The sequence below is a fragment of the Caretta caretta genome, chromosome 6 (assembly GCF_965140235.1).
Source record: "Caretta caretta isolate rCarCar2 chromosome 6, rCarCar1.hap1, whole genome shotgun sequence".
Lineage (NCBI taxonomy): Eukaryota > Metazoa > Chordata > Testudines > Cheloniidae > Caretta > Caretta caretta.
In genome coordinates, this window is record NC_134211.1 from 58,524,504 (window position 1) to 58,544,859 (window position 20,356).

Genomic DNA, 20,356 nt, shown 5'->3' on the forward strand with positions numbered 1-20,356 from the left:
GGCAATTCTGGTATAATCAGCTAGAAGGTGCTGCAGCATGCCTTGGGACATGGTGGGGTTCCAATGAATGCACCTAAGCAGAAGTGACCAGTCCTCACTCTAATCACTTCAGAGACAGTGAGATCTGGGAATTAATCTGAGTCAAACCGAGAACAATGGAAAATAAGAACTGCCACAGATATCCCAAAGGTTTGGGGCTCCCATCCCCGAAAATGTCAGCTGTCCCTGTTGTCTGCCACTGGTGGTTGGCACAGGGCGGGCCCCTTTCCACTCCAATTAACAAGCCCACATCTGATCCCACTGAAGAGGCAACACTGGAAGGAGTGGGGAGAGTGGGTCATTACCTGCTACTTCCACGATCTGGTGCCTAGCAATATCGTAGTATGGATCATCCCAGCGCAGGTGAGTGATGGGCTCAGGGGAGCAGTTGGTGTCCTCTGCACACAAAAAAACCAGGAAACCAGCAATTAGCATGAAAGCAGAAACGGACCTGGAGCAGCTCTGGGAGGGGCCTGGAAACACAGGGATGAGAACCGGAGGCTCAGTGACACGGGGAGAAGTTAATGTACTAGCCTGGCCTTCCTGAACATCTGTTTTGAAATCTTGATTTTGTCACAGGACAAGCAAGTTTTGTCAAGTCTCAGCCTTGTCCCTGGAAGGCAACTGTGCGTGTCCCAAACCCCACAACTCAGAACAGTGTCTAGTCAGTCAGCTTCTGCTCAGGACTCTCCTGAGCATGGAAATTCACCCAACATGTATGAGAGGAAAGGAGCCAAGGGTATTGTCAGGGCTGCTCACAGCACAGGTGCTTCTGCACATACCCTGCTGCCTACCCTGCATGCTTTGCCAAATCACCTGGTCTCTCTGGGTATCAGAGCCTGCAAGAGCCCAGCCAGGTACTACACTGTGGGCTTCGGGCACAAAACAATTCACACATCTCCATTTCCCAATCCTCACATCCCAGATGGGACTGAGTTAGAGTGTGAGAGGGTCACAGTTCCCTGCAACAGGCCAAGGCACAGGGTGTCCTGGAATACCTCTTGGCCTCAAAGTCAGCCCTGCACCCAAATGTCTGCTGGCCCCAGCAGGGATGCCCACCTGACTTGGGAAAAACAGGCACTTCATCTGCTGGCCAGTTCTTATCATCTAAGGAAGCCAGTTTGAGCTGGCTCAGGGACTGGTTGGTGTCCTCCAGGGTCAGGTCATCCTGCAACTCCGAGAGTGGGTCCATGGCTATGGCCCCCAAACTCAGCTGCTTGCCCGAAGAGCCTAGAAGGAAAACTACAGAGATTCTTAAGTCAGACACATACAGATCACACAACTCCACTCTCACAGCCTATCCAGAGGCTCTCCCTTTCCTTCCCCTCCCCTCCACACTCAGCCCATCCACTGACTTCTTACCCCTTTTCCTGACTTCCCCAAAGACTGCTCACACTTTACCCTACCCAGAAACTTTCTCTCCCCCAAAGCCCACCCAGATACCCCTTCTACTTGCAGCAATGGGCACCCTTCCCTTCTACCTCCTGTTGGGAGGGGGAAAGAGCCCTAGCTAACCCTTCCAGTGAGTCTCTGCCCTGAGCCCAGCTGTGGCCTGATGGTTCTCCCTCCCAGAGAACTCAATTTGGGAGAGACACTGAGATACAAGGGAAGATAACAGGCTATCCCAGTCCCTGCCTGACACACTGACTGTACCAGCCATTATTTCCACACAACATGCCCCTTCCTGCCCCAGTGGAGCTGGCATTGGGCCCAGCTGCTTGCACAGCAGGGCTCTGCTCTGGAAGCTTTCCCAGATTTCATATCCCCCAGCTATCAGGGAGGGTCAGGGGGCTCTTAACAGTTATCTGCACTGGCACACATGAGTGCATTAGAAACAAAATCTTGTTGGGGACAGCTTGACGCATCTCTAGCAAAATTTCACTGACTGGACTAAAATGCAGGGAGAACGCCAACCCCCTTTGCCCCCCCACAAGCATTCTCAGTTTAGCATCACAATAGCAAAATCCTTCTCTCCCATCCCAACACATAGGGCAAGAGGCTAGGATACACCCCATGTTATTTCCATAGCACAATAACCCGATGCAGGCAGCACTGCATAAGTTGTGCCACGACACTGAGGAGGCTAGGGAGTTTAGAGATTCCCAGGCACGAGATTCATTCGCTGCTGCTGAGAGTTTTTCCTCAATCTCATCTGGGGTAAAATGTGGGTGCGACCCCAAAACTGAACTAAAGCAGCAGATCTTCAGGAGGTTCCCATTTCTTAAGGGAGCCCTCTAAGAAACAGCTGATTGAGTTTAATGCTGATGCCCTGGTGATATGCAGGAGGCTGATGGATGGGACCGAGGTACAGACCCTGCTCTCAGGAACTAATATTAGCAGGACCATGAAGATGGGAACTTTGCAGCCAGCAGACTGCATCCCAAAGGGAGCTATAACGAAATAAGGCCAATGATGACACCACTGTTAAGGCCACGGGTGGGGGCTGAGGTGGCTTTGTAGTGCTGCAGCCAGTGAGGCATCTGTCATTCACAGGGATGCACGCATCCTGGGAGTGGTTCAGAGGGGAACGCAGGCATGTGCAGGCTGTAGAAGGAAGGGCTCTGGGATGGGACAGAGTCTTGTTTGCGTGTGAATGCCCAGAAGAGGACTGCAGTGGCTGGGAACTAAACAGCAGCAGAACACATGGTCTTGCCTGAAAACTAACAAAGGAACTAACTAACTAAGGAAGGTATGGTTCTAGACCCAAAGTGGCTTTTTCCTGGAGTGCAGGAAGGTGGAGTAGCTTGGTGTTTTGAATTCTGAGTTCCTATAGCTGCTTGTGAGATCCAAGAATGCAAGGAGCCTATGAACAGTTAGTGTGATCAGGGTGACATTCCAAACTCTAGAGAGTCTTGCTCATATGCTTGGGGCTACACCAATTGCCAGGTTTGGGGTGGGGATTTTGCCAGAGCATTAGTTAGAACTTTGAGAGTTTGTCCCCTCCCTTTGGTAGGAGGTGCTGGGGGCTCTGACCCTTCCTTATCTCTTCCCCAGCAACTCAGACACAATCTTTAACTCGTCCTTGGCTCCCAGATGTCTGGGAGTTATTTCAAGTCAAGTCAGATTCCCATAACCACAGTGAGACAGACATATATGGGCAGAGGATCTTCGAGGCAAATCAGAAACTATGCAGGGCCTGACAGATCTGCAGTCAGCTAGAGAGCCAAGCAAAACTGTTCCCTGCCCCCCTCCTGAGGGCTAGAAGAGCTGCCTGAACTTCTCTTGGATCTCAGTAGGGTCATGGAGCAGGACACTACGCTCCTCTGGACCATGAGCTAATGTTGGAACTATGCAGCAGCTGTAGCCAAGTGACAACCAGCTCCCCACACCTAGCAACAACAGATTCAGTTTCTATGGCAACTGTAGCCAGTATTTGCAGTGATTTAGTCTGATTATAGAATCCCCAGCACCAGTATAATTTCCCCAATAATCCAGCAGACACTCAGATGTGAAGTCTGATAACCCTGGAGGTTGCATGCAAACTGTCCTTAGCTGATCCCATCTCAGACCCTAGATTCCTGCAAGGTGCTGTCTTAACACACAGCAACTTCAATAGGAATGGAGGGAATTCAGGTTCAGTCTTAACTGCTGCCACCCCCTCGATCAGTGGGAAGCCTTTGATAGGAGTCCTCTACATCTGACTGTCATTGCTGCTCACCAGCAGCAGCTTGCAAAGCAGTGTCCTGAAGTGCTTAGGGACTAAGTCCAAATTCTACCAGGCAGAGGTGGTGCTGGCCCATGGGCAGCATGGAGTTGGGTTCCCTTAGTCCTCACCTCAGGAAGTGCCACAGCCTGGCTTCAGGAACAGCTTGCAGTACTGAGCCAGAGGCCCAAGTTATTGGTTTAAAAGCCAGCATCAAGTGGATTCCACATTAGCAGGCTCCTCTCACTGGTAGGGTCTCCAATGCTGGCACCACGTGCCATAGAGTGCACTAGTCTCTAGGTTCCTTATAGTTCTGCAGTAAAAGAGTGCCTCAGTGCCCTGTGTGACACCTGATGTTTCCACCCAAGAAGATGTTTCCTCCCCAGCCTTCGCTCCAGAGGTTGAACTTCCCAGCCCCTTACACATGCAGGCAGCTCCCCAAATCCTGAGAGTGGGTTCAGGCTCCACATGACAGAGAAACCCGTGCCATGCGTATGCAAGGAGTAGCAGATTGAGCTTGCATCACCTCTTTGTGAGTTAGTCCCTCTTGCCCCTGAAAATTTCTAAGAAGCTTTTCAGGATCCCTTCCAATACTTAGGTACCCAGAGCTGAGTGCAGTACCCCAAGGGATGTCTTCCCAAAGCAGTGCGCCCCACCCCCCTCCTTGCTTTGGAATGGGAGGGCTCTGGGACTGAGGAGCCCAGAATTTAATGCAGGATCCCCATGGGGTCTCCCCAAGGAATAAATCCTCTCTGTTCATATGAAGTCTCTGCACACGTAGCCTCTAACTGACACAGACTTTTTTGCAGCACTATTACATCATGAACTTGTCTCATTTGCTGCCTCCCGCACCAGGTTCTCAGCTATTTTTGCTCCCCAGGCTTCCTTCTCCAACTGAGTCTGGGGTTTGGTCATTTTCCTCCCATCTGCATTATTTATTTAGACGTAATACTCTACACCAAAGAACGCTCATCCGCATCGCCAACTGCCTTTGACATATATTTAAATACATTAAAGAAGAAATACATCATCAAGCAAAGAAGCAATTCCCCTTCCTCAATCACTTCTCATATTAATCAGCAACTGCCAGACCCAACATGGATAAAAATTCTAGGGCCCTTTGAGTTATTTCTCTGTCCTTGCTCGCAGCTTCCGCCAGTTTAGCGTCTGCTGCACACATAATTATTTTGCCTTACAAGTTAGAGAAGGTCCCTAACCCATTACTGTGGCCTCAGATGTTACCAATTTTTATACAAATATACACAGATTTTTTTTTTACCCAGTTCAGCATCAACACCACCCGCAAAGCCCATTGAGCACACCAGGACTTATAACTCACCACTGCACTAACCCAGTCTCTCAGAAAGAGCCTGGAAAAACAGATATGCCTTGAAACCAACCAACTCAGGCACTGCAAGCATGAGTTCCAGAGTCCACGATGCCCAACCTCCAGTGACAATATCCTGCCCAACCCCCCGAAGTTTGGGAGCTGTTAGCTCAAATGTCTCAGCTGGCTGCACCTGCAGAGGTATCACCCTGAGAGAGAGACATCAAGAGCCAAACTTCCTTCTTCCAGGTCATTAATGACCCCGCTAACTCGATATGGATACACTGCTTCTTGTTGCTACACTTTGGTTCTCCAGTGCTTCAGTAAAAGCTGAATCTAATGGAATTCCATTTCCAATCTCAAATGCTTTGCCAAAAGCCAGGCACCGTAGCCACAGCAAACCTACCCAACTAGCGATCAAGATCAGGGGAGTGTGGCAGACAACCTGTAACCTAGCAGAGATCCAGGAAGAAAGTAGAAAAGCTGAGCTCACGTTTCTCCCTCGGAATCCCACCACAAGCTGCACAGGTTGCTTATCTGTTCTCCTCTGGCCCCACCCACCACACAAGGCGTTTTGCTGAATTTCTAAGGAACTGGAGTCATGTGACAGTCTTGAAACGGCAATATATCTTTCTTGCCAGCCACAAACCCAGTTCCTTCTGGCATACCCCCTTGTAGCTCAGCCTCCTCTGCAAACCTGGATACCTTGAGCCAAACTAAAGATTCAGACAGCAAGATTCAAAAAGGGACTGGACATTTATATGAAAAACAAGAATATCAGGAATTTTAACTGTTAATGCTAACAAAAATTTGGGAAGGATATTAAACCTCATGCTTCACAGCTTAAGAAAAATCTAACCATTAGAGTTCAGGATGAGACCTAATTGGGCGGGGGGGAGAGAAGGTGGATATTGTACCACATCTGCCTACAGCAGAGTTCTTACATTTGCATCTGAAGCATTTAGTCCTGGCCACTGCTGGAGACAGAATATTGGACGAAATGGACCTTGGCTCTGCTTCAATATGACAACGCCTATGTTCCAAATTCATCACTACAGAAGGCAGTGTATCTTCACCGATTTCAACAGAGCAGCCTGATCCAGGGTTGCATTTGATCCCCAGTTTTCAAATCCCATATATGATATGAACAACAATATAAAGTGACCTATGGGGGACCCGTCCAAGAAAAGACATTTCCCTCGCAGGGTCCCTTAATCTCCTGTTGTCTCCCCAATGCCCTAGTCTATCTAATGTCCCAAATGTTAATTGTGAATGTGGATCTTTGACAAATACTTTGGGGAAAACTGAAGCATATTATAGTTCCTGATCTTTGCTTCTTCCTACAGAGAAACAGTCTTCTACTTACAGAGCTCCAGCACTAAACCTGAACTCCCCTACCCAGCCTGTCTGACTCCCCCTCCATCAGACTGGGGTTCTAGAACTTCTTCTGCCCTCTAGGCTCACTGGTCTACACTCACCTGCTTGCATCCTAGCTGTTAAATAGTGGGTTTTGGTCTATCACTGCCCAAGCCTCAGGAAACTCTCCTGAATCCAAGAGTTCATAAATGATCCATTCAAAGGCCTTGAATTCCCTTTAGCACTGTAAACCTGGACATTAGCCAGCCTTGGGGCCCTGAGCGTTGTAAGTGTGGATTGCCTTATCTGAACTAGTTCTGCTCCCATTCTGTATGCACTCTCTACCCTCTTCCAATACAAACCCACAGGGCTAGGCTCTAACCCTGCTCTTCCCAACCCTATTTACAGCTTTCCTCAAGTGGGAGTGGTGTTCTAGAAAGGACGCCTTGACACTTAAACTTTGAAAGGGAAAGGAAGCCAGAGAAAAGCACAATGTCTGAGTAGCCAAAGGAACGATAGAAAAAGAATTTTCTGGTCTCGTCCCTCTAAAAAAGCAGTGCCCAGTGCATATTTTGAGTACACCCCATCCAAAGGGTACAAAGAGTGGTTTCTGCTTGGAGCTGACCACTTACTGCCAAACCTGCCGAACTTCTAAACGTTGTTTAATATATATAAAACAAGACATGCTAAGACTAGAAATGCAAACTAGGGGGATCTCTATTTGCAGCGTGAACAACTTTTTGTCTGGGAATTTTCTTATTTTTAAAAAGAAAATTAGCAGACAGCTCCGTAGCTGGACTCCCGGCCTGCCAAGCCCCACACACGGCCCAGTTCTCCCCGAGCAACCCGGGCTCCTCAGTCAAGCCCCTTCCAAGACACAGGCATCCCCCACCCTCCTACCCCCAATCTACCCATCGACAGCCCCGCCGCCATCATCATCATCATCAACCCCTCGGCATCTCCGCGCCGCTCCCCCTCGCCGGCTGCTTGGCAGGCGTCAGCCCCCTGACCCCCCGTCTCCCCGCGCGGGGAGCGAGAACCGCGATCCTCTCATCCCCCGCCCCGACACCGCGCCACTGACCGCTGGCAGCGCGGCCCCGGCCCAAGCCACGGGGAGAACCCGAGAGTCCGGGCGGCCAGTGGCCCGCTCCGACTGCCAGGCCGCGCTCGCCGCCTGGACCCGAGCCCCGCAGGCCGGCGTCGCCCCGAAATACCGACCCCCACCCGACACCGCGACCGCCGCTTTCGCCGCCCTCACCCGTCGCCCGCTCCCAGAGGGTCCCGCCTGTCAAACCCGCTCACAAACATCCGCCTCCGAACCGGAAGAGGGATTCCCCTCTCCATGGAAACAGCGGCCCGCCCCCATTCTCCACTTCCGGTCCCTGGCGCCTTCTGGGTCCGAGCGAAAGTCGTCCGGACGCGGCCGCTGGCTCCGCGGATGGTTCCACCCCCAACGGGGCAGCCGGGAGCGGGGACCCTGTTCTCGGCTCCGGCCGCTCCCGACCGGAACCGGGTCGGCGCGCGCCTCTGCCGTGCGGCGGCAGGATCCGGCCGGGGGTCGCGGAGCCGGAGCCTGCGCCCCGGGCCGGCATGGAGCGGAGCCAGCTGGCCGGGAAAGTGGGGGCTGCGAGCGGGCGCCCGGCGGGAGCGTGCCCCGGGGCCTGCGCCCCCCGTGTAACGCCGTCGCTCCCCTGCCTCCCCGCAGGCCGTGAGCAGCGCCCCGTCCGCGGCCACCCGGGGCGGATCCGAGACCTGCCCGCGCAGCCGGGCGCGTCCTGCGGAGCCCTGCGGAGCCTCCCTCCGGGACTGGCCCTGGGGCCCTCCCTCGCCCAGGAACCGGGCATGGGCGTCTGGTGCGTGGGGAGAGCCCTGCCGCCGGGAGCGCTCCTCGGGCCGCGGGCGGAGGAGGAGCTGGGCTGTGCGGCAGAGAGAGCGCCCTCGGAGGTACGGTTGGGCCGGGGGGGCCTGACAAGCAAGCCCCAGAGCAGCTCCAGCTCGCGGGCAAGCCAGTAGCACCCAGCTGAGTGGGGGCGGCAGGACTCCCTGTCCACCACAGAGGCTTATCATGAAAGAAGGGGAAGGGGGAGAGACTAAGGTCCCAGCCAGGTGCAAAGCCTGGCGCTGCCATGCTCGAGAACCCAGGTGTCCAGCTCTGTACCGTCTGCTGAAGCTCTTTGTTCTCTACTGCCCAGTGCCTGGCTCCCATGTGCGGCACTTGCCTCGGCATTTCCAGTGTGGCAGGGGAAGTCTGCAAGCACCCAACACTAGGTATCAGATCTCACTTTTATTCGGGTCCTGATTGTCTGCCCATCACTATGGGATCTGAGTGCCTGAGTCACTATAGGTTTCAGAGTGGTAGCAGTGTTAGTCTGTATCAGCAGGAAGAATGAGGGGTACTTGTGGTACCTTAGAGACTAGCAAATTTATTTGAGCATAAGCTTTCATGGGCTAAAGCCCACTTCATCAGATGCATGCAGTAGAAAATACAGTAGGAAGATAGATAGATAGATAGATTTACAGAGAACGTGGAAAAAATGGGGGTTGCTAAACCAACTCTTAACAAGACCAATCAATTAAGATAGGCTATTAGCAGGAGAAAAAAAAAACTTTTGTAGTGATGATCAGGATGGAGACTGATTACAGGAAGTGCCAGGTGCATCAGCCAGCTCCCAATTAAGGGGCAGACACCGAACTTGTACGTCTGTTCTGAATTCATTTTGTTTTTCAGGCAATTCAGTCTGGCTGCTGCAGTGAATCCATTTGTGAGAGGAGCCCCAGCTGGAGGAAGTGAGTAGCTGTATATGAAACAACATGGGGGTTTCCTTTGGGACATACTGTAAGTGTAAAGAGAGAATCTATAGCCACTGTAACACTGTGGGGTGGTCTCACTAGGCAGTGTCAGGCTTGGCCAATACATGGATGGCAGACTTCCAAGAAATAGCCCAGGTGCTTCAGAATATGGTGTCGATCACTCATCATGGGGTATTTTTCAGTTATTGGTTCTGTGCCCTAGTGGAATGTTGCGTTGCTGGAAGGTGCCATCTTCCATGTTCTACCCCACAGTCGGCTGCATTTCAGGGGTGGGTGAAATACTCCCTGGCTGCATAAGGGTTTCTTTGGGATGAAAAATGCTGTGTAAATATGATCTCACTCTTTCCTTTTGTATGTAAGGGGAATGACAGATTCTTGGCTCTCTTTGTGGAGAAAGTTTGTTTCTGTAGGAGGGCCTCCAAGTGACCTATCTGGAAAGTTTAAAGTGACAGAGAGACCTGGGATAGTGAAGGGTGTTTTAAGGAGTCAGAGAGAGCTTTATTCTGGAGCTAGTTTGTAGCTACATGCAGCCCAAGAATTCAGAACGTGTTCTTATCAAGACATCGGGGGCCTCTTGTAGCCAGTTAAAGGGCTTATTTCCTAGGAGGACTCTTCTCAGTTGGCTAAAGTTTGATCCTTCAGAGCTTGGAGCTCCCACTGAAGGCAATAAGATCTCCATGTGCCCCGGTGGGTGCTGACATTGAGCTTGGTGTCTTGCAGATTGGTGAAGCGAGGCCGGGGGGATGATGAGGCAAACGTGGCTTTGTTGTGGATCAGTGGAAGACTCCACATCCGAGTGCGGCGTCCTATCGCTGCAGGCACCGAGTTGCTGTACTGGCCTACAGAGGCCCAAGCTGGTCCTGCCCAAGTGGAGAGGAGAATGCTGCAGAGTGCATCGGAGGGGATAGCTGTTTTTGATGAGAAGAAGCCAAAGGGGCAGCTGGCAGTGGCAGCTGTGACAGAGACAGCAACTCCAGAGGCAGAGGCTGTGGTGCAAAGGGAAGGAGCCTCCCCATGCGGGAATGCATCAGAACCCTTTGCAGGTACGTTCCTTTCTTAGGACATGCAAACCTTGTTTTCCTCTTATGAAAAGGCCATGACTACAGCAATGTTAAGCAGAGATCATTACGTGATTCTGGGGACCCATTAACCAGCGTGTCTTCAGAGTTTGGAGCATTGGTGCAGTTCCAGAATAAGGCAGGCTCTAGGGATTGCGAACCCCTGGGGGAGTGAATTTGGAGGGGCCTATAAATTCAATAAGAGATTCCTCCCACACCATTGTTGTAGGGATTGAGTTCCCTTCCCTTGGGAATGGGGAAGTAATGCTGCCTTGCCTTCCCCGCTCTTTCAGAAGAGGAGGGTGTAGTATGGTATGGGGAGGAGGATACTGTGTAGTGTGCTTGGAAAGAGGAAGACTCTGCCTTGGTTGTGGGAATTTAGCCTATCTCCATAGTGAGCATTATGGAGGTGTAATGGGGAGTTGCCTATTTTGTTGCTGGTCAAATACCCAGGTGGGCTGCTGTCTCTGAAGTGGCTGTAACTACATACCACACAGAAGTAACTCCTCATGGCTCTAATCACAGCTGTATTCTCCTCCTCCTGCTCTGAATATCCCCCTGGGTTGGTGTTTGTATAGAACTATCCATTTTTGAGGCGTCCAGAAGACATACTAGCAGCTGGGGCTCAGTGGCCAACAGTCTGGCCCTGCAGTCCCCCGGGCCCTGTGACTGATACCCTGACCCTACGTCACTTCAGGAAGTAGCAATGCAGAATGGAGAATGTTGCAGTTCCTAGCCTTACCAGCCATGGCACAGCTCCTCAAAGTCCTGCCTGGATGTGTTGAGGTTGAAATTCCTCCCCTGTTTGGAGAGAGGCATCAAGGAGCCAGATGCTTGATGTCTCTTGGTAGGATGGAGTGTCTTTCTCTGAGTTTCTCCATTTTCTCTGTTCCGGACAACACAAGCCTGTTGTCCTCCAATAGCCAGTGTTGATTTTCCCCCTGTTGTGTGTCTGTGCAGGGGATCCTGATAACTCCAAGGTGATGGAGAATGAAACTAGAGCCGAAGGCAGGAGGCAGCCAGCCAAACGTTCCCACAGGCTGCAAGACAACAGCAGGAAGGAGGAGGAAAGCATGACCCCTAGACATGAGTTTGGGGAAGCCAAGGTGCAGAGGAAAGAGAACCAGCACCATGAGAGCACCTCAGCAGCTAAGGCTAACAGCAGATGCAAAGAGGACCCAGTCAAGGAGATGGACCCCCAACCCAAAGCCAAGAGAGCAGATGGGGAGCTAAAAGAGGCATGTTGTGGGAAGCTCCATCTGCCATTGTCTCCCCCAAACGGGGTTCGACTCAGCGCTCGCTTAGCTGGGAAGCCGCGCAAGGTGCATGCACTGACGGGCCAGTGCCTGCAGGCGCACAATGCTAGGGTGTCTGGGCAGGAGGCCAAGAGGCCAAGCACTTCCGAGGGAGGTGGTGCAGAGACGCGCAAGAAAGTGGGGCAAGTTTCCAAAAACCATTCCAAACTGGAGCCCCTGGAGCAAAGGAAGAAGGGCCTATCTGATGATCCTGATGAGCCGGACAAGTACCCAGAGGTGGAGGTCAGTATTGCACTGGAGGAGGAGTCTTCTGGGAGCCTGGGTGTATCTCAGCAAAAGTCCCTGCCACACGGAGATGAAGCTGGCGAGCGCAGGTATCGCTGTGGGGAATGCGGCAAGGCCTTCCTCCAGCTCTGCCACCTCAAGAAACACAGGTTCACCCACACTGGCTACAAGCCTTTCCTGTGCACTGAATGTGGCAAGAGCTACAGCTCTGAGGAGAGCTTCAAGGCCCATGTGCTCTTCCATCGGGGTGTGCGCCCCTTCCAGTGCAAGCAGTGCGACAAGGCCTATGGCACCAAGCGGGACCTGAGGGAGCACGAGGTGCTGCACACGGGCGAGCGGCCCTTTGCCTGCGAGGAGTGCGGCAAAACATTCGCCCGCCGGCCCTCCCTCCGCATCCACAGGAAGATCCACCTCATGAAGGAGCTCAACCTAGCCAACCCCAAGGTATGCAAGTGTGCCATCTGTGAGCGTTACCTGGCCAACCCTGGCTCCCTGCGCAACCACATGCGCCTGCACACCGGGGAGAAACCCTACATCTGCCCCTACTGTGGCAAGGACTTCCGGCAGCAGGGCAACCTGCGCGGCCACCTGCGGCTCCACACCGGCGAGAAGCCCTACAAGTGTCGTTTCTGTGGGGACGCCTTTCCCCAGCTGCCGGAGCTGCGGCGGCACCTCATCTCCCACACTGGGGAGGCCCACCTGTGCACAGTATGTGGCAAGGCGCTGAAGGACCCCCACACGCTGCGGGCCCATGAGCGCCTCCATACCGGCGAGCGCCCTTTCAAGTGCGAGCAGTGTGGCAAAGCCTACACGCTGGCCACCAAGCTGCGCCGGCACCAGAAATCCCACCTGGAGGATATGCCTTACAAGTGTGATGTCTGTGGCATGGGCTACACCCTCCTGCAGAGCCTCAAGCGCCACAAGGTCACCCACAAGGGGGCAAGAGACTCCATTAAGCTGGTGGAGGCTGCGGTCTTGCTGGGCATGGATGTGCCAAAGGCTGCAAGGAAGAGGGTCAAGAGGAAGGTCCCTCAGGATGGGGGTACTGAGGAGCCTACGGTGCTCATGGTGCAGTCAGTGGAGATGCCAGCACCAATAAAAGAGGCAGAGCTTATGATAACTGCTAACGGGCATTACATTGCTACTTACCAGCCCCCAGGCAGCCCCCCTGAGCCCAGGGCGCGCAGGATGCTGGGCAGCGCGTCCCCTGCTGGGCACCTGGAAATGAACAATGACATCATTGAGATCACTATCTCTGAGCACGAGCACAAATGTATCATCATGCAGGACGAAGGCTCCCCCAGTGACGTGGTCATCATCCAGGAGGGCGTCGGTCTTGGTGCTGTAGCAGAGGTGGTGGAGGTAGAGACGGGGACCTGACACCCAGCCTCTTCCCAACCCGTGCCTGACCTGTTTGACTTCTCCACATCTATACAGAATATAAAATCTATTTTCTAACTTTTGTGTGTGTTGTGTCTATGTTGCTGGGAGACCAGGCCCTACCAAGCAGGATGAGTGGCCAGCAGTGCTTCGCACCTGTTTGTGGCGAGGTCAGGATGGCATGACATAAGACCTGGTTTACACTAGGAAATTAGGTTGGTGTAACTACGTCGCTCAGAGGTGTGAAAAATCCAGCATAGTCAGCGCTAGGTTGACGGGAGAATTCTCCTGTTGACCTAGCCACCATCTCTCAGGGAGGTGGATTACGTACATTAATGGGAGAACCTCTCCCATTGGCATAGTTAGAGTCTTCACTGAAAAGCTACAGCTGTGCCACTGCAGTGTTTTAAGTGTAGACAAGCCCTAAATATCACTAAGCCAGGTCTCTGGCAGCTGCCCCTCTGTTGGAAATCTATAGGGAGTGTGTGCTGGGCCTCGTGAAAGGAACACTCTGGCTAATGGGGTGAAAACCTCGTTACAGAGGAAATCCCACTCATAACTAATGCAAAAGACAGTGCCGCTGCTGTCCTGTCCCCAGACTGCTTAAGGGTTAGATGAGCACCATTGCTCTGTAGTGACCTGTGGTGAAGGCAAGGGTGAGCGCAAACAAGCAGCTATTGAATCAATTGTAACCCCCCTTCCTCTCTTTGTTTTGGTTTCATTCCACAGTTTCACTGCTTTATTTCAATTATTTTTTCCCCTTTCGTCCGCTTAGGGTGATCGTAGGATGAGGCACAGCTGAAGAGATGCTGAGCCAGTTACCGAGGGGTTTACAAAGTTCTTTTGATTTAAAGATTACTCTTTACAATTAAATCAAGCAAAGCTCCATCCCATTCTCCACTAGAGGCCCGGGCAAGACGCTTCTCCTCCATATGGTCTGTGTTTTGCCTGTGTTTAGCCTTATATAATAATTCAAGGGCATGACAGTAGCTGCTCCCTGGGATTTCCCTCTTGACCTCTTCCCTGCAGGCTCTGCTTCAGCACTTCCTTTGGCACCTACAGTAGTGAATGGGTCAGCATTGCATTGCAAATGGGACACCGAACACTGTCTTCAGTTTCCATGGACTGAACCTCTTCTGCCCCAGTAAGGGTAGTTTGAATGCGCTGTGCAGTTCCTCTCTTCATTAAAGGGCTCTGATCTTGGAGCGGCTCCTTTTCCCTTTGCTACGTAAAGGCTTTGGGTCTCCCTCCCAGTCGCTCATGGGAGAACCAAGGTCTTGGGGTCTCCCAAGGCTTTATACCAAGATTTCTACCAGTGAAAGACAGCTATAAATGGGCTCTTCCCCAGGGTGATGTGACTTCATTTCAGCTGAGCCAAAGCCATGCTGATGAATCTAGTTTTGAAACTCCTGGCACCTGTGAACAAGGGGGTTTTACTTAGCTAGAAAAGGGATTGTGCAGTCCCAGCCTCAAAACCAGGAAGAGGCAACGCTTGTGCCCTCGCAGAAGGCAAGAGTTCAGCCTTGGACTTGGCTGTTACTGAATTGTTCCCGCATCCCTTTGCTGTGAGGTGAACTGAGGGCAAAGAGCTTCTGGAAGCCAGTCTTCATTAGTTGCTGTTAGGTGCTCACGGCAGGGCAGAGCCTTTTTCAGTAAAGGCATATTGGTCGTCACTGGATCTCTGTGTTTATTCCCATCAGTGATGATCTTTGCTGTCCATCCTCCTGCACTGGCTGCACTCAGCGCTAGGGGGTATAGAGTCTTAGATATGAAAAAGTTGTAATAGGTTTCTTCCAGCCTCATTCCTGGAGCCAGGGCAGGGACAGAATAGTCTTGTCTCATTCTAACTGTCCCCAGTGATGGGGCTCCTAGCCGTTTCCTGGAGAGAGGATTCCACAGCTTCATACGCTTTACTCTCAGGATAATTTTTCTTGTATTTGGACAGTGTTTCTCTCTTTGAATCCATCCCATTCCTTTGTTCTACCCCATTGGCGTCATCTCCCTCTCTGACTGGAGCATGCTCCCTTTCATGCCCGTTGATTAATGTTACTTAGACCACATCTACACTACAACACTTTGGTTATCTCAAATTACGTCGCCATAAAGCTGCCACAGATAGTATATTGCTCGTGCATATGTGGCTCCTTGCACCTGTGCTGTGCGTAGTCGCCAGGAGTGCTTGGGGCAATGCACGGTGCAATGCACCATGAGTAGGTATCCCAGTGTGCAATCTGCCACCATCCAGCACAGTGTTTCGAGAAGTTTTGGCAAGGCATGGTGAGGTAGAAACAGGTTGTGCAGGGGTGACTGGGTGCAGAAGATCAGGTTCCCGGTGTGCAACTGTCTCCATCCGATAATGTCATCTGTGCCCCATAATTTTCACACTTTTGTTAAAAAGCCCACATACCCATGCAGTCCTCTCAGTCCACTATCTCTGACCGAAGCATGGAGCCTGCACAGCTCTGCACTATTGTCATAAATATTGCAAGCACAGGACGCACTATCCTCTGGTATTTGAGGAGCCATAAGAAGAACCGCATCAGTGGGGAACATGACAGCTTCTTGCAGGACAGATTGCTGTGGGACAATGAGAACTCATTCAAGGTTTCTGGTGGTGGTCTCAGAGCAGCTGCATATCGTGGAGCACCGCTTCTAGGTTTGAGAAATGAGCGCTGACGGGTGGGATCTAATCATAATGCAAGCTTGGTATGATGAGCAGTGGCTGCAGAACTTTTGGATGTACAAGGCCACGTTCCTGGATCTGTGCACCAAGCTCACCCAAGCCCTCCAGCGCAGGGAAACAAAAAAAGAGAACTTCACTGACAGTGGAAAAGTAAGTGGCAATCACACTGTGGAAACTTACAATGCCAGATTGCTACCAGTCAGTGGGAAATCATTTTGGAGTTGGAAAATCCACTGCAGGGGCCTTTGTCATGCAAGTGTGCAGGGCCATTAATCATCTCCTGTTATCCAGGGCTGTGACTCTTAGCAATGTGCAAGACCTAGAGGATGGATTTGCAGCAATGAGGTTCCCGAACTGCAGTGGAGGAATAGATGGCATTCATATCCCTATTTTTGCACCTGGCCACTTTGCCACAGAGTAGATCAGCAGAGGGGGCTACTTTTCTATGGTTATGCAAGCATTGGTGGCTCACGGGGGATGCTTCACCAACATCAATGTTGGCTGCTCAAGGAAGGTGCATGTTTAAGAACACAGGACTTTTCAGAAAGCTACAACTGGGGAATTACCATTGGCAATGTTGAAGTGCTATTAGGTTTGGGGAAGACCCAGCCTCCCCTGCTCCCTTGCTTCTTGAAGCCATACACCAGCCACCTCAACAGCACAAAGGAACTAGCACCCAAGGAGGTACAGAATGATGGTTGAATGTGCTTTTGGAAGATGGAAGGGATGCTGGCATTGTTTACTTACAAAAATTGTATCTCAGTGAAAAAAATCCTAATAGTTATAGCAGCCTGCTGTGTCTTGCATAAGATCTGTGAAGCCAAGGGGGGGGGGAAGACACAACGAGGAGTCCTTGTGGCACCTCAGAGATTAACAAATTTATTTGGGCATAAGCTTTCGTGGGCTAAAACCCACTTCATCAGATGCATGGAGTGGAAAACTACAAAAACTATTTTTCCCCCTGCTGATACACCTTCTTGTCAACTGTTTGAAATGGGCCACCTTGATTACATTGAACTCATTAGCACTACAAAAGTGATTTTTCCTCCCTTCTTGTGAACTGTTGAGAATAGCCCACTTCCACCTTAATTGAATTGGCTCGTTAGCACTGACCCCCCCCACTTGGTAAGGCAACTCCCATCTTTTCATATGCTGTGTATTTGTACCTATTTATTACCTCTCTACTGTATTTTCCACTCCATGCATCTGATGAAGTGGGTTTTAGGCCACATAAGCTTATGCCCAAACAAATGTTAGTCTCTAAAGTACCACAAGGAATCCTCGTTGTTTTTGCTGATACAGACTAACACTGCTACCCCTCTGAAACCTGTCAAAAGGGGGGGAAATTGCCACGGGGCTATAGGGCAGGAGTGGAGCAGCTGTCAGCGGAGTTTGAGCAGCCAGACACAAGGGCTGTTAAAAGAGCTCAGCACAGAGCTATGTGGCTCAGGGAGGCTTGGAAAGAGCACTTTAACAGTGAGCCACAGTAATGCATTGTGGTGTACTGTGCTGTACCTGCCCTTGATGTTTTGGGGTCATTAGGAATTGTGTGGTGCTTGATATACACCTCTGAGTAGAACACTGTCAGTGCACCTATTAATTTTGCAGTGCTTGGTGTTTGTTTATGATTGTTACACTTTGTCACTGATCTGATGAGCTGTGTTATGCTGTAGTATGGTGACAAGTAAATGTGTGTTTTCATAACTGCAAGGCACTCTACAGCATATGTTGTGAACGAATAAAGATTAATTATTTTCCAAATAATTTTACTCTAACAAAACCAGTGCACAGAAAAATCTGTGCAACTTTAAAAGCAAATACATCAAAAATTTACTAAATTAATGGAACAGAACTTAAGGAGAAAGAACATTCATGTCCATTAATACACACTTTAAAAGCATATAAAGTGTATGATAAAATACGTGTATCTGAAAAAGTATAATAGATTTGAAAAGTATGAACATAGAGCTTACTTGTACAGCTGTTGTTTTTTATGACAATGTCAGTGCATTCATTTCGGTGATGTTGGCCAACCTAATCATTTCAAATTATGATTTGCAAGCAAAGTCTAAATGAGCTCTCCCTAACAGCTAATGATGAGCTGGGGGCTTGGGGGAAAGGCTTCAGGACCAGATTTTATTTACATTCACACCTAATCTACCTAGGTATCCAGCAAACAGAGCTGTGTTGCCCAAGTGATAGATTTTTGGCTGGGGTTCAGCCAAATCACTTGAATGCGGGGGGAGAGGGAGGAATTAAATGTTGTTGCTCTTATTGTATGAGTAAAGGGCAGTAGAACTGTACTTAGCCTGTGTCGATTGAGGGCATCGAGAGAGGGTGGGGACAGGTATTTTGCTTGATGGTCTGTCTGAGTCACAAGTACCATTTAACCTGCCCCTCTCCACTGTTTAAAGACAGCTGATTAGGCTCCATAGATAGTCTTTGTTTTGTTAAGTGACCACTACAGCTGAAATCACTGATAATCAGGTCTAAGTGCTTAGTCCTGCTGTGGGGACAGTGCTTCTGTGGAAGAGACGGCCCAGCCTGCACTAGCAGCGAGGTTTTACTACAGCCCACCTTCACCCTCACAGTCTCACCCCTCATTGGCCCTGACACCCCCCCTGTAAATTCAAACACCCCTCCCTAATTTCAATTCTGGGGAAATCACTGATTCTTAATGCCCATGGGGTTGAATGGCAGGGGTAGGAATGTTCCCCCTGCTACCACGTGGAATGCTGGGAGGTGTGTGAAGGGAGGTGCTGTATTGGAGTTCTCCAGGGACTGGAAAGGGAGAAGATCCCATGGTTGTTGAACCTGTAAGTCCGCAACAATCGGCAGCATCTGTTTGCTGCCAGAGAAGCTCTATTAAGTCCTGGTGCATCTCCCTCTCCTTTTCCTGCTGGGACTCCTGGGCCTTTCTCCTGTCTGCTGTTTCCTTCTCCAGGCTGCCTGCAGTGATCACCCTCCAGGCCCAGTGCTGATGGTGCGATGCAGCACTGCGTTGCAGGATCTCATTTAACATGTTATACCGAGTCCTCTTCTTTCTCATTTGGCTCAGGTTTTCTGCAAGTGTGGAGAGGGACCCCTTAAAGGCCGCAGCAGCTGCAGATAAAACACACAGAGGTACCATTGTCAGTTTAGTCACAAAAGAAGGAAAAACTTAAGATTCAGAACTCCGTTCCCTTACTCCCCATAACCTTTAAACAAGACGTGCTCATTGACACTTCTGCTTGGGAGTGCCTGTGCATGGCATCACTCAGCACCAGCCACAGTGAGTGTGAGCTGCAGGGGTGAGGGAAATGAGGAAGGAACTGCTCAGTTGCATGAAACTTAGCCCTGGTCTACACTGGGGTGGGGGAGGGGATCGATCCAAGTTACACCAGTTCAGCTACATGAGTAACGTAGCTGAAGTCGACGTACTTAGATCGACTTAATGTGGTGTCTTCACTGCGGTGAGTCAACTCCCCCGTCGACTCCATCTGCGCCTCTCATGGCGGTAGAGTACAGGAGTTGACGGCAGAGCGTGCGGAGGTCGATTTATCGTGTCTAGACTAGACACGATAAATCAACCCCCGTTGGATCGATCGCTGCCCACAGATCCAGTGGGTAGTGTAGACATACCCCGAGTGTAGGGCAATGGCACTGAGTACTGGCACCATTTTCTGGAGGCAGTGGTGATTGTAGCTGAGATCTCACTCCTGAGGGTAACAAAGGCACAGAGAGCACAACTGCTGGTGGTGGTGTCCCAAAGCCATCTGGGCCCCTATGCTGCTAGTCTGTGTACTGCACGGTGCCTGCCAAATTATCACTGACTGGTGTGCAAAAGTGTCCTACTGCAGAGGAAGAAATGAGGCCGCCATTCCTAGAAAGCTCCAGGAGAACTTTGCAGAGTACCTCCATGACAGTTTCATCAAAATCTCAGGAGGATTCAAAGCCCATCCCGGTGTACATAAACAAACTGCTCAGCATGGCTCCCCCTGCCTATATCTACAGGGAAGTGAAAATCCCATAACAATGCTCTCTCTCTTCATTGTCCGGCTACCTCTTCTAGTATGAGTAAATTAATGAAAAGTCGATAGTTGTGTCCTGTTAAGTTGAGGGTGCCATCAGTACATCATTGTAATGGGAAATACGTTTACACACTTACCTGAGATTCCTTTCCCTGCGTCAGGCTTGCCCATGCTCGACTGACTGGACTGCGCTGGAGTCTCACACAGGTCCTGGCTCACAGTGTAGCTGGATTTCCCCCCCCCCAGTTTCCTGTTCCCATCCTCCTCCTCGTTCTTGCTGTTTATGCCAGGAGTCTGGGGCTTGGGCTTCTTGGAGGTATCCATGGTGAAAAGTAGCGGTGCGAGTGGGGTCTCTGCCAGATATGCCATGCAGCTCTTTGTAAAAGTGGCGGGTCTGTGGCTTGGCACCAAACCAACGGTTGGCCTCCCTGGCCTTCTGATATGCCTGATGCAATCCGTTCACTTTCATGTGACGCTGTTGCTGATCCCTTTGTCATGCCCTTTCTCC

The 20,356-nt window shown here is 50.9% G+C and overlaps 2 protein-coding genes across 3 annotated transcripts in view; one reads left to right on the forward strand and one right to left on the reverse strand.

The window, feature by feature from the left end:
* ARHGAP1 (Rho GTPase activating protein 1) overlaps positions 1-7,741 on the reverse strand; it is a 47,879-nt gene extending 40,138 nt beyond the window's left edge. Inside the window, exons 1-3 of one of the 2 annotated variants that reach the window (XM_048853561.2) lie at positions 7,624-7,741; positions 1,099-1,281; positions 345-437 (exon numbers count right to left, since the gene is read on the reverse strand). In XM_048853561.2, coding sequence (XP_048709518.2) covers positions 345-437; positions 1,099-1,231 — 226 coding nt within the window. In that variant the 5' untranslated portion in view covers positions 1,232-1,281; positions 7,624-7,741. Of the gene's footprint in view, positions 1-344; positions 438-1,098; positions 1,282-5,415; positions 5,437-7,623 lie in introns of those variants that run through there. The other variant, XM_075129565.1, reaches the window with a different exon arrangement.
* Positions 7,742-7,771: 30 nt separating this feature from the next.
* On the forward strand, positions 7,772-13,233 carry ZNF408 (zinc finger protein 408). Its single transcript, XM_075129564.1, has 4 exons — positions 7,772-8,309; positions 9,094-9,152; positions 9,897-10,219; positions 11,195-13,233. The coding sequence occupies exons 1-4, from the start codon at positions 7,956-7,958 to the stop codon at positions 13,153-13,155; spliced, it is 2,697 nt and encodes an 898-aa protein (XP_074985665.1). The 5' UTR covers positions 7,772-7,955; the 3' UTR covers positions 13,156-13,233.
* The last annotated feature ends 7,123 nt before the right edge of the window (positions 13,234-20,356 follow it).